The 13,558-nt window shown below is 39.6% G+C and overlaps 1 protein-coding gene across 2 annotated transcripts; it reads right to left on the bottom strand.

Moving 5' to 3' along the window:
- Nucleotides 1-620: 620 nt before the first annotated feature.
- On the bottom strand, nucleotides 621-12,742 carry nxf1a (nuclear RNA export factor 1a). 2 transcript variants are annotated; one of them, XM_023407355.2, is made up of 21 exons: nucleotides 12,484-12,742; nucleotides 11,578-11,788; nucleotides 9,681-9,858; nucleotides 9,506-9,589; nucleotides 9,176-9,280; nucleotides 8,837-8,917; nucleotides 8,364-8,433; nucleotides 7,949-8,037; nucleotides 7,679-7,786; nucleotides 7,465-7,574; nucleotides 4,947-4,983; nucleotides 3,978-4,046; nucleotides 3,738-3,793; nucleotides 3,461-3,568; nucleotides 3,172-3,230; nucleotides 2,566-2,681; nucleotides 2,419-2,461; nucleotides 2,239-2,317; nucleotides 1,255-1,437; nucleotides 1,098-1,158; nucleotides 621-999 (listed from the first exon to the last, which is right to left on the bottom strand). In XM_023407355.2, the coding sequence occupies exons 1-21, from the start codon at nucleotides 12,509-12,511 to the stop codon at nucleotides 961-963; spliced, it is 1,914 nt and encodes a 637-aa protein (XP_023263123.1). In that variant the 5' UTR covers nucleotides 12,512-12,742; the 3' UTR covers nucleotides 621-960. The 2 variants fall into 2 exon arrangements, with proteins under 2 accessions (XP_023263123.1, XP_023263122.2); XM_023407354.2 differs by lacking the exon at nucleotides 12,484-12,742 and adding an exon at nucleotides 12,356-12,383.
- Nucleotides 12,743-13,558: the final 816 nt, after the last annotated feature.

Below are 13,558 nucleotides of genomic sequence, written 5' to 3'. Positions count from 1 at the left end.
TGCTGACAGAAGTAGCAGGATGAATTATGAAGTGTATCTGCTCAGATTCTGCCAAATACTGCAAAACTGATGGGACAGTGCTTCACAGTCCAGCTGGATAATGACCTAAGCCATACTGAAAAAGCAGCCTGAGAGCTTCTCAAGGCAAGGAAAAAAAAGAATATTCTTCAATGGCCAAGTCAGTCAACAAACCTCAACCCAATTGAGTATGCCTTTGACTTACTCAAGGTAAGGCTACAATTCCTTAACAGTTACTGCAATATTTTTGTTAACTTCTTTAAGCTGAAAGTCTACACTTGAGTCATATGTCGATGCCTGTTTCACATCCATTGTGGTGGTGTACAGAGGCAAAATTACAAAAACTGTCACTGTCCAAATACTTATGGACCCAACTGTAGTGCACTTGATCTCTATTTTCTATTCAAGAGCTTGCTCAGCTATCAGGAAGATAAGTGCCTAACTTCTATATATGCTGAGGTAAACTGTGAGAACTGGTCAAAAGCTCCAGCCAGTAGCTGGAGCTTGAGTTAGGATTTTCTCCAAGTATTAGTATTTTCAAGCTTAAGAATACATTTTCACACTCAATATTTTCTTATTGTGGCAGAAGTGAAATGTAGCAGTTGTGTGACAAAGTACTTTTATTGTTAAACACAATATAACAAATTAAGATGAACAAAGTTAGCCATTCGTCTTTATTCCTATGAAAACATGTAGTGATTTCTATACAAATGATCAAAAACTGAGATTACGATGACAACCAAAGATGGTATCATAACATCAGTCTTTAGATCAAACTGTTGACATTTGGCTGCTAAAACAAAACAGTAATTAAAGTAATCAGATCAAAGAAACTTGATCTACATTATTTTTAATAAAACAAAAGTCAACAGTGAAGGATAAAACAAATAGGATAAATAAAATTACTGAGGATTTTATTTCACATATGTATGATTCAATTCTTCATTTTATGAAAGCAACATCAGGGATCTGGCCTTCCGTCTGGAAAGAGAAAGAAAAAAAAAAAACATTTTAGGGACTTACTATAAAAATGATCACACCTCTACAGAAATTACATTAATCAATATAAATCATTTTACCTTTAACTGAGTGAAGATTTGTGCCGCCCTGTTGAAATCCCACTCATTGTCTTGCAGACACCTGTGACAGAGAACAAGTGTTTAGATATTTTAAATGAAGTGAATAAATTATGTCATGCATCATTGCCAACACTACACGCACATACACATGACTTACTTCTGGGACCATTCCAGGTTCATGCCAGACTTCTGTGAGAAGGCTGTAAGCATCTCTTGCTGCGGTGCAGTGAGGGTGGGGACGGGGCTGGAAGATGGAGTCGGGGCGGGAGCCACAAAAGCGCGGCGGATCTCCTCTGTTGTGGCCATACGGATGAAGAGCTGGTCGTTCACGATGCACAAACTGTGTCACAGGAGAAACACAGTAGACAGATGATGAAGTTTCAGGTATTCCAGGAGGGGGAGGACTTCCTCCTGACTTATGTGCACAATTTACTGCTGGATACACCTGCATCGCCAGGTTACTAGGTTCGCTAAGCTAAAACCAATGAAATCCACAACAACTGCTGTGCAATAAATCCTACCTTCATGAAAACCACAATATTAGTTTTTTATGGTTTAACAGAAGTTTTGGTATTAGACTTTATTAGATAATAAACTGGCAACTTGAGTACTTTTGGTTAATCAAATACCAGCAGCAAAAATATCTTAAATTCAATTAATTTTATTTTCATTTAGACCTCTACTGCTCATGAAAAGATCTGGGCACCTACATGTTTGAGAAAATAATTTATTTGAGACTTCCAGAAACTGAATTTAGGACCAATTGTGGAAAAAAGTATCAGCACACTGAATCACAGTTAGCTTTATGAAACTAACAATCTGGTGCATCAGGTGACCTAGTGGTTAAGATGCATATCATATAACCATTCTCCGTCATATCCTCTCTCTCGCTGCCCTTCATAGTCCACATCTTCATGGTAAACTGTCAAATCTTATTAAATTGGTGATTTTAGTACACAAGGCTTTTTATTCATGGCTGTTAAAGCAGATATGATAAGGATGTTTGTCTTTATGTCAGTTCATTTTCTTGATCCATAACTGTTGTTAATATGTTTGTACTTTGAAACAGGCACTTCCGCAAGGGAAAACAAGATGGACAACAGGAAGGTGATAAAAACCACTGGGAGCTCACTAAACTTACCCAGAACCCCCTGCTGGGACTGTGATGAAAACTCGAGAGAAGGCCATGGTGGAGTCTCGGGATTTACCATCAACCGCAACTGAAAAACAGACATGACACAAATTAGTAACAAAATCAACACCACTCATCTTTGCACTGAATGAGAACCACATTTAAAGTCATGATGAGCAAACACCTCACCTTCTTTGAAGACTCCACTCACTGTGAATGACAGTAGTGTGTTCTATAAAAGAAAACATTTTAGGAGAATGAATACAGAAAAATGATTCACAGTGACAGGAAGAGACTAATGACAAGTGCTGGCCAACAGAACAAACATGAACTCACTGTGTAGGTGTTCACATCGACAGTAAAGGAGGCGATGTCGTGCTGTGTTTTGGGCAACTCGTTGAGGAAAGCCACTACGTTCAGTCGCGTGTGCTTCAGGAGTCGAAATCTCATCGCTAAAGGAGGCGAGGTTCAGAGAGGGAAAACATCAAATCACAAAAATATCCAGACTTAACAATTCAGACGCATTGACAGGTCAAAAGCCTGATATGTAATTTGGGAAAAGTCTCACCAATAAAAATGAGGCTGTCACTGTTGCTGGGTAATTGCTGGGATACAGCCTTAATAGACCTGACTAAGAAACCCCACCTACTCACTGACTGAAACGTGGGTTTGTTTCTTTCTTTCTATTTCACCCTCGGTGGCTGATGAATGTTCAACAATGTGTTGCCACGCATGGACGTTTACCCAGTTAGTGATAGATTTTTATATATATATATATATATATATATATATATATATATATATATATATATATATATATATATATATATATTATTTTATTTATTTTTTTTCTTGCTCGATTTCAATTGTAAACACCAAGCGAGGATTAATAAACCGATACCCTGCAGGAGGTAAACTTTCCCCCATGAAAGATAAACTCACTGGAGTCTTTGATCCTCTTCAGGTTTCGACTGTCTTTGTGATACTCTCCCAGACTGCTCCTAAACATAAGAGGAGAGGGACAGATGAAATCAGTGTGAATACAGCTCAGACTAATATAGGGTGGTGTCAGGGATAAGAGCAGCTAATGATGGGGAAACTAAGCAAAAATCTTGTACATGAATTACTTCATTAAATCCTACCAGTTGGAAAAACTGAAAAACTATGCACCCCATTACTTCATGTCATGTTACATGTAAACAGAAGTGTTTGTCCTTTAGTGCGTTCTTACCTGGAGGGATTCTGGGTGGAGTAAGGTGTTGTGAGCGATAAAGATGCTCCATCATGGTAAGCATCCAGAAGCGGCTGTCTGTCCCCAGAGTCGTATATACTGTAGTACCTGCAACGCAGTCAAATTAACATTCTTGCCGTCACAGATTTTTTGGGAATAAGGTTGTATAAAAAGCCATACAGGTTAATGAACCGCTACTTGGGTCACATTGCCAGTGCAATTACCCTGGGAAACAGCCACCAATTAGATGACTCTTAATAAAAATGTAGAAACTCACTGTTGCAAGAAGCGAAGGATGAGAGCCTTGATTTCATCGGAACCAAAACAGCTGCCCTGGATTGTCAAAAGGTAAAACATTTGTCAGGTACATGAAGAAGACATTTCTAAAATTAATTCATTAACAGCATTAACACCTTGGAGAGGTTATACTGAATGTCCCGTATTCCTAGAAGATATCATGGACATGTCAGTTCGAGCAAAAATATACTACTGTAAATCACAAGTTAAAACAAGTAACCTTGCACGGAGGGATGGTGGTGGGTGTCTCCACATCAAATCCAATGGGTGGGGGGAGGTCATGACCATCCTAAAAAGGAGAGCACACATGAAGTAAAATACATGAGAGAGAAATCCAGACTGGTGGATTGCTTGACCAGTTAAAGATCAAAATATACATCAATTAGAAACAATATCTCTCCTTACACCTCAAAGCAGCATTTTGTCCCAGTAAGGATCTGATAATGCTCATTTGCATTCAGCTTGTAATTTACTGCCCTCTTGTGGCTGCAGTAGGTTATTGTCTGTGGAAGCTAGCTCGGCTACCAGTTGTTGCATTTATCGTTTCTGTCATTTTCACACAAATTTGGCCGTGTCCTGTTGACAAAGGCGAAGTGATTTTTTTTGGATACAGCGGGGAAACATTGGCGAACCCTTTGGAAGTTTCCTGCATTACTTTGTCATAAAATGTGATCTTCTCTTCATCTAAGTCACATGGGTGGACAAACAAAAAATTTTCCCAGTAGCATTGGGAAGTTGCTGTCTGCTCTCTCTTCCTCTGTCCATTTAATTTAATATAGATCAAGATACTGCAACAACTCACGAACAATTGTCTAAATAAAAATTAGTACTGTATAATACTAGAATGCATTGTTAATCAAATAATGAAAATGTAACAGTAAAGAAATACAGAGATGGAAAAGGTAGTAAAACTATGAAAACAACACTATACCATTAGGTGTATGTTATTGTATGAATACAAGTACACCTAGCGGGCCACAAAACCTACAGCTCTTATGCCTTTTGCAATATTGACTAAAAACACAGTAAATGGTTCAACGTCAACTTATCTTTGAAAAAATACCTTCAACCCATGGTTTTTCATTATGCACTTAATGCTGAGTGTGGTTCGACTGCCACCAATGTAATGTACCATGAAAGAAAGGAGGCTGTTGGGAAAAGATGAAATGAGATACACACGGGGACTTACCAGTTTGAGAAGCCGGGGAAACCTCTGCCGCACAGCACTGGTATGGGAACAAAAATCAAGAGCAGGAAAGTTACCATCACAAACCACATCACACAAACACAGATAAATCATGTTCAATACATTGATACCACTGTCAGTCACACCTGCTGACCCTCTTATGTCATTTTGTGCCTTTCAGTTGCTGTAATTTTAAGGCATTACACTGTCAAGAACATTTGGGAGAATACAGTCATGTACAGATACATGGAAATAGTGCAACTACAACCAGTGTCTCGAGGGTTTTATTCTTCTTTGTATTCAAGTAAATCGACAAATGGACTATCATACACACTCTCATCCTCCCTTAAATTTCATGCTGTGCTCTTCGACAGTTCTCCCACCCCAAAGTGTACTTACCAGCAGGTATACTCACCCTCTCCCCCAATATGGAGATATACACAGATCTGACATGGGGAGGCAACACAAGCACACTTTTGCAGGAGCACACACATACAAACATGCAGAGACCCACAATCTACCAGACTGTGCTGGAAACCAGCAAACACATCCAATTTAAATTAGTAAAATAAAGAGGTTATGCACGGCCGGGAGAGAGGTGGCTGACGGTCTCATGATAACTGCCCCCCTTCAAACTCTGGCCAAGATGTTGGGGAGCAGATGAATCTCACAAAACAGGGTCTGGTTTAAAAAAAAAAAAAAAAAAGTAAAATGCACACAGACACAAGTAGTGTGACATTCAGGAGAGGTGCCAATCGCTATTTGAGTTTGTCGGTGTCTGCGCCCATGATTATCAGCAAAGAAAGAACCTGAGAACAGAACTGAACAAAAAGGACAGCAGGCCTCAAACTGAGCTGGACCCAGCAGTCTCACCACTCATCCTATAGCCTTCCCCTGCTGTGCAAGCAAAGCAGTTATCAGTATCTCACAGCCATCATCAACTCTGAGGAGATGGGTCTTCCTGAACTAGTAATTATAGGCTTTAGATTTTATAGCTTAATTTGGGCCCCATACCTCTGCTTACAGAGGGACTGGAATGTCATTAAGCTTTCAACTGAAGTGATAATTCTCTACTCTGCTCTCTCTGCTTGATATTTGAGCCTTTTGTACTGGTCACAGCTATCAGAAACTGGAAGAGGAAGCGTTTTCACGTTTTTTCATTTGACTTACTTCGGGCAAAACTGAACTTCAATTTTCAGTTCGGAACATATTTCCCTCAGACATTAGTTAAGGGTATTTGCCAAACTCTCCACTTCATTCACTGAACCACAGAGGCCCGTCTAGGCCAAAGAGAACCAAGAGAAGAGAGAGACCGCCTTTGATCTTTGGCTCATCATAGGTCATTGATAATGACATGTATCCCCCTCTGTCTCAGCCCAACGGCATTTCCTGTGGAGTCCCGTCTTCTCAATTTCTTCTGGTCGCATTTTTAGTGAGTCCAAGCTCACGGGGACTAAGGCTGAGTAATCGTGACTGTGCCTGCCTTAGGTTGTCCCTGGGTTTCGAGGTGGGATCTTACCCGTCATAGGCTATCCAGCCTTCCATACTCGCCTGATACAGGGGGCCAAGTGGGCAAGGGTGCTATGAGGGGATGGGAATCATTGGCTGTGGATTTTCTTTGTTTCATCCAAACAATTGTCAACACAACTGTGGGTTGCCCTCTCTCCAATAAACAACCTACACTGTTATACAGTACTGCTCAAGAGATGGTTTTGGCTTTGTATTTTTGAAAGCAGTTCACAGCAGATTGTGTTAGAAGTCATGCTGAATGTCTTCTTTCAAAAAAGTGCTTCTTCTCAGAGTTATATATCTGCAGCAGTGTGATGGTGTTTTGCAGCAGCTAATGGGATAACTAACGAGGATGGCAGCAGAGGAGTGCTGGGTGCAGCATCACTGAGTACCATAAAAGAGACCAAAGCATGAAAAGATGTCCCACAAAAAGGTGAATAACTGGCAGACAGAAGATAGCTGTTCAAACTGTGGAGAATCTAAGCAAGCTGAAAGGAAAACGATGTGCCTCGTGGTTAGATGGTCCTCTCAGCAACTTTTAGAATAAAGAAATGTTTAGTTTGCAGTGTGAAAAGGAAATATTAATCATCAAGTGTGAAGGAACATGTAAAACAAAACCAAAAATCTTTCGATTTTTTTTTCAATTCCAAATGAATTTTTGCATTTCTTATTTCCCCCTTTCTTTCTCTCATGCACAACGACACACAATGTACACAAATACAGGGAGTTAACGGTGAATGTCAGCTGGCTCTGCTTTGTCCTTTTGTCCTAGTTCGCCCTTGACTGTTGGGGAAACGGTTTCAGTTATCATAGTTTCAGACATCTCTCTCTCTCTCACACACACACACACAAAAACACAAAGGCCTGCTTGACCTTCTTTTTTAGCACATTGCCGCCTATTTTTGTTATACAGGAAAGACCCGTGGACAGCCATAGTCACACACAGTCAGTCACACCACTGTGTCCCTTCCATAAAAGCATCTCCACTCACCCCCCAAAATCGCTGACTGACCTGATGTATGACGCCTGATCCTTGAAGTAGAGACACAGAGGGTTCCTGTTCAACCACAGCTCCACCAGCTTCAGGCCTTTCACCTTGTCCAGCTCCCGGTCGGACTTCAGCTGGACGACCCCACAGTAACAGAGCAATATGGTGTGAGGGGAGGATTTTTTTTTTTTTTTAATGTCTGGTTATTATACTAGATCAACTGAGCAGCCAGTCTCACCTCATTGTGGGAAAGGTTAAGGGTCTTCAGATTAGGCACCTTGGTAACCAACTCAGCGAGTTCATCCAGTTTGTGAATACGGTTGTTGCTCATGTTCAAGCAAGCCAGCTGGTAACAGTCAAGAGGAGATATGTGTAAGCACATGCACTTTGACACATCACCTGATTAGAAAGCAGCTTGGGGTGTGGACCTCCAACATGACAACAGCAAATAGTTCATCAGTTACTTTCCAAAAAATAACATTACAACCATCCACTGTATGGATGTTACCTCTGGAATGTTTTCTTCAATGATCCTGATGACAGCTTCCATGTGTGTCTTCCGATTCAAGGTGACTTCAATTTTGTGGGACACCAGGTCTGCGACATAAAATAAAATTAGGAATCAAAACACTCAAATACTCCAAATTGGAAAATCATTTAGTATCATTTTCAGTGACCACATAGTAATCAAATAAAGCTCTGCAGGGTTCAAATCCATCACCAGATTGCCTGCACCATCTTTAGAAACCTCAAAGTAAAACAGTGACCAAAGCAGTGACCATTTGCTTACAAATACAAAGACACATAGAAGAAGAAGAAGAAGAAGAAGAAGAAGAAGAAGAAGAAGAAGAAGAAGAAGAAGAAGAAGAACAAGAACATACAAACATTAGATGCCTGGGAGAGGGGTGAGAGAGAGTAATTACCAGGGTCTGTTCGGATGTTGTTCAAGTCAAGTGCTTGCTGGGAACCATCAAAACGTTTTGCCATGCATTGCTGTGAAAGATAACAACGCTCAACATGAGAAGCAAGATCAGCAAAAAAAAAAAAAAAAAACTTCCTCGCATTCATTTTGATGAACAACAACAACAACAACAACAACAACAATAATAATGAATGGGCATTGCGCTTTACAACTGATTTCCTAGAACACCTCAACAGTCTGTTCCTGAGAAATCCCCTTTCCACGAGTAAATGTAAACGAACTTGAGGGCCCTCACTGCAAAAATCACTTGATATTGATCTAATTTTTAGTTCAAGTATTACTTACACTCATCAGAGAGACTAGATGAAATTTTAACCACCACGGATCTGATAAACTAAAAATCTTAATCTCAAAATGTTATTACTGTCACAGCCACATCCGCAGGGTTCAAACAGTTTACTTCCTCTAGCTCACCTTCAGCTGCTCCAGGTGGTCTGGCTTCAGGTCAGAGAGGAGGAAAGATGGTGGAGCGCTGCCGTTGACGTGTACCTCCACCTTCAAACATCAGGTGGCATGAGAGAGATCAATAAAAAGCGATATATCAAACACGTGTACAGTTTTAGATTTAGTGGGATTTAAAGTTGTGTCAAAGCAGATAGGATAAGAACGTAATCTAACTGTAGCTATGTTCTGCAAACTGCAGATAACAGTGTAGGATGTCACCATAATCTGATAACTGATCATTAAGAATATTGAACTTTTGACACTGAAAGATTTTCTGTTAAAGAGATATATATTGTGACCCCAACATACCTTATAACCATCTGAGTCAGTGATCTTGTGAGAACATTTGCGTAAAGCATTGGCAGCAGGGGAATCATCCACGTAGAAATGCGCCCTGTCATGGTCAACATGGTACTGGATAAATGGGGGAGAGGGAAAGACATGAGGATCCATCTATATGAAGACAGCCCCTTCCTTAAAACCTTCAGCTTAGCAGTTTGTCTAGATAAAGATATCTTTCTTACAACCTGGAAATAATCCTTTTAAATTACTATTAAATTGAGAACTACACAAAAGCATTTTTCAAAATCTATTACTTTGGTAATAAGTAAACATTGATAAGACAGTGTTGAACCTCACCTGTACAGGTGTGAAGGGGACTGAACAGATGTTCTGAAGAGCTGTCAATAACCATTTTTTGTCATATTTTCTTCCATGTGGAATCTGTCAAACAGAAAAAAAATTATAACATGATCTTATTTACCAAGTTACAAGGTAACCTGACTGTCTTGTGGCGACTATTAAGAATACTCACTGTTACTTTGGACCAGCCTGACTGGTTTTTCCCTCCTCCACTGCCGCTTCCTCCACCTCGGTCTCCTCCCCTGAAGCCGCCGCCTCCTCCTCCTCTACCGCCTCCTCCCCCTTTGCCTTGTCGCCTATCTCGGTCAAATCGTCCATCTCCTTTCCGAAAAGGTCTTCCGTATGGGTTGCTAAAGACAAGCCAAGGACATACAGTGAGGTCTAAGTCTGAGACAACTTTCCCATTTCACTTGAATCCAAAGCACGTAGAAACAATCCTCCTTTAGCCAGTGTCTACTGTCAGAACCTTTCCAGGAACATTTCAGTGCACTATGAAACTTCACCAGTGTTTTGGACAGACAGAGGAACGAGGGTCTAAATTAAGTTCCTCTGCCATGCGCCCTTCTCAGACCTGGCATTAACATACGTCTTGGCTGATCTGATCCCAAGTGGACAGCTCTGACGATGCTATTTTAGACCCGCCATTAACATGTGTTTAGTGACCACTTATGATCAGATCTCATTTCCCCACTCTATATGCAACTAAACTCGTATGTATTATGAAGGGTTGAGCGAATCATTGCGCTGTGCAAAGCTCTACAATGGAATAAGGTTTTATCCATTTTAAATAGTAAAATACTTTCGGTTCCTTGTGAAACTGCAGCAGAACATCATTTGATTAGGCGTTCCTTCAATGTGGCCAACGACGCATTTGTGTTCACACTGCTGAGAATTTGGCCATACGTGGCCCAGACCACCTCCGACTGTGGCCGGAGTGATCAGATCTCAAATGCGTCCTCAATGAGTCTTGGGTGCATTCACTCCTGTACTTAAGGCTGTCCACTTGTGATTGGATCATCAGAGATGGATGTTTATGCCAGGTCTGAACGGGGCCATAGTTGCTCCAACAAACCTCCTGCTCTGTGGGCTGTGGGTAATATTTCTCAAAAGCCCAGGAACAAATAAAGCAGAGTTTCCTGTGGTGTTTCTAAATGTCTCCGTAACTAGCAAGTCTGAGAAGTAAATATTTTTTTTGTATTGTTGTGATTGTTTATCTGAGTAGAGTTCCTGTGACTCTTCATCACAGATGTACTAGAAAAGTCTGGAAGGTGTATTGAAAAAAAAAAAATCCTCTTTTAATAATTGGAAACAGTTTTATTTACAATAAATGTTTCACACCTGACCTTAAGGGTTAACATACATTTTGAATGTGATTCTAACTGACACTTCCCCCCTCCTCTTTTATGATTGTTTTGCTAACTTTAAAAAATGAAACTGGCAGAGCACCAGGTAATTTTAATAAATTTACGCACTGGGAGCTGATAAAATTTAAAAGTTTGCTGGCAAGAAATCCATGAAAGTAAAACTGTAAAATGCATGTATAGTGTCACCATTTAGTTAAAATAAAACAGCATTAAGATAATAGCCATAAAACAGACGAACAAAATGACTGAACTGAGCTCCATTCACTTTCACGGTTTCACTTTTGTTCGTTACCCTTGTGGGTAGACAGAGGTTTTCATATTCTGCATTGTGCAAGGAATGCTGAAGATGAAAATGATCAGGCTTGTTCTACTTTCTCTTCCTGTGACTGACTAAAGCATAGTAGAAACTCCCTGTGTGTTCAAATTAAAGCAATCTCCCAGCGGTTGAAACATTTTATTTTAAACTTGTCATCCTTGCACTAACATGAACATATTTGAAAGTTTCTTTTGGCTTCTACACAAACACAATTCTCTAAGCCCCTTTTATAAAGTTTGTTTTAGAGCTCCTCCATGAGTCCCACCATAGCAAACATGATGACAGTTAAATTATCAACAGTCATGAGTTTCCCCTAGGGGATAAATAAAGTATCTATTTATCTATGTCTGTTAATCAACACACTGGCTTAGTCAGTCAGCCACACTTACAATCTGTGCTGGGAATTGTTGTCCTGTGCGCCATCACTCATAGTGACATCTCCATCAGTATCATCAAGCCTAGACCGTGGTCCAGGACCACCAAAGCCACCTGGGTGGCCTCCCCGTTGGCGGTCTCTGCGGGACCTGTCATACGACCGACCTTTGTGGGAACCTCGGCCTTTACGGTTGCGAAACTGTGGTGCGGTTCTATCATCATGCTCTGAGAAAAAAGGAACCAAAAACAAATGTTAGTCAGTTTAACATAAATATCACATCACAAATATACATGATCGAATACAATACATCAAGTCCAGCCAAAGTTATACAATTCTATCAGCACATAAGACAAAAGATGAAAGTTAAATATATCAAATAATGGACTTATTATGAGAGACTGGGAATAACCGGAGCCACAATGTTGCATTTATTTTTTTCAGTGTATAAACTGGAAAGAAATGTACACATCTTCCATGTTATGGTTTCATAAACAGAATCTTTAGAGGATCTTACTGAAACCTACGCATATGTGTAGACATATTTCAAAACCTTTATCATATTAAATAAAAAATGTCTTCAATGCAGACTGGGAACAAAACATACTAAAGGATAGGACCTTGCCTTATTGACCTCTGCAGTACCTGTATTCTGCTTTAAGACTATAACCAATAATCTGGTATTGTAATAATAATAAAATAGTAGTAATAATATTGTACAAGGTAAATATTTATGTCTGTAAAGTGACATAATTAGACCTATAGACTGCCTTACATAATATATATACTTTTACCTCCTAGGACCATGAAATCAGTGCTTCTGACCTCTCTCCTCGACAAAAAGTCCTCATTGTCTGAAGAAAAATGGTAAAAGTAGCAGAGAAAGTGTCAGATTAATGCTGTGGTGAACAGGTTTTCTTACCGTTGTAGTAATGCCCGCCATCCGCCATATTTCTCAGACAGTGTTAGACTGAAAAAAAACAAAAAAAACATACACGCACAACTCTGGGTGGAAAAAATAATATCCGCAGGGCCTCTCTTTCATGAAACACAAAGGCAAGGCTGTGGAAGAAACTCCGTCATCCTTAGTGGGTCAGAGAGAAAGACAAAGAAGAGCACGACCTGGTTGCAGGGAGTGCTCTTTAACTAGCTGTTAGCTTAGCTGGCTAGCTCCTCCGACTGCGCGTTGACGAGAAGACAAAGGAAGTGCTTCGTTCACACTATTTAAACTTCCGGGTCAAGACAATGGCGCGTGAATGGAAGGAAGAAAAGCTGAGTCCGTGGTCGAAACGTAAAACACTGTAAGATGAAAGACAACACAATATAACTAAAGTATAGCTTAACAAAAGGTTGTTAGACGTCGTACTAAAAGTCTTACCGTTGTGTAAATCCACTGACAATTTGGTGATACCTTTGTTTTATCCGTGAAAGAAAAAAATGTCGAATATAACACTGACGGAGCACACTGTTTTACATTTATACATTAAGTATATTTTGCTGATAACATACAGACAAAATGTGCGTTTACCTCAATAAGGTTTTGAATGCAGGACTTCCATTTGTAACAAAGTACTTTTTTTTTTTTTTAAATGTGATATTTTTACCTTTACTGAAGTGAAAGAAATTTATATTTCTTTAATTTAAAGAAAGAAAGGAAATTAATATTTATTTCACCCCTGTAGGGAATAAGGTACACCTTGCCAAAACTGTAATTATTCGAAAATATTCCAGTAAGATAACATTCCTTGTGCACTTTTTTTAGTACTTTCATTTGTTTTTATTTTTTCATGTACCTTAATACTACTTTTTAAATACTTCTTAAGGTACTTATACATCAACAAAACAACTATAGAAGCAGGTCGTTGTCCAAATGTTTTCTTGTTTCAAATATATTAACCTAAACTTTCACTAATAAAATAATCTAATATGAAACAGTTGTATTAGTTTGGTTGTCTGCTGCTGTCGTGACCAGGTGTTGCTAATCCTCCGATTACTGA

The sequence above is a fragment of the Seriola lalandi genome, unplaced genomic scaffold (assembly GCF_002814215.2).
Source record: "Seriola lalandi dorsalis isolate HSWRI2012SDOR001 ecotype SW California unplaced genomic scaffold, Sedor1 jcf7180002054333, whole genome shotgun sequence".
NCBI lineage: Eukaryota > Metazoa > Chordata > Actinopteri > Carangiformes > Carangidae > Seriola > Seriola lalandi.
The sequence above is the reverse complement of the archived record's forward strand: the minus strand, read 5'-3'. Positions and strand labels throughout refer to the sequence as shown.

Bases quoted from the DNA above. Each gene is read 5' to 3' on its own strand.
- nxf1a (XM_023407355.2), bottom strand. From the start codon at position 12,511: ATGGCGGATGGCGGGCATTACTACAACG. The intron at 4,047-4,946 runs GTAAGTCCCCGT...TCTCCTTTTTAG, and splicing joins TTCCCCGGCTTCTCAAACTG to GATGGTCATGACCTCCCCCC. The intron at 1,000-1,097 runs GTAAAATGATTT...TTCTCTTTCCAG, and splicing joins AAATCTTCACTCAGTTAAAG to ACGGAAGGCCAGATCCCTGA.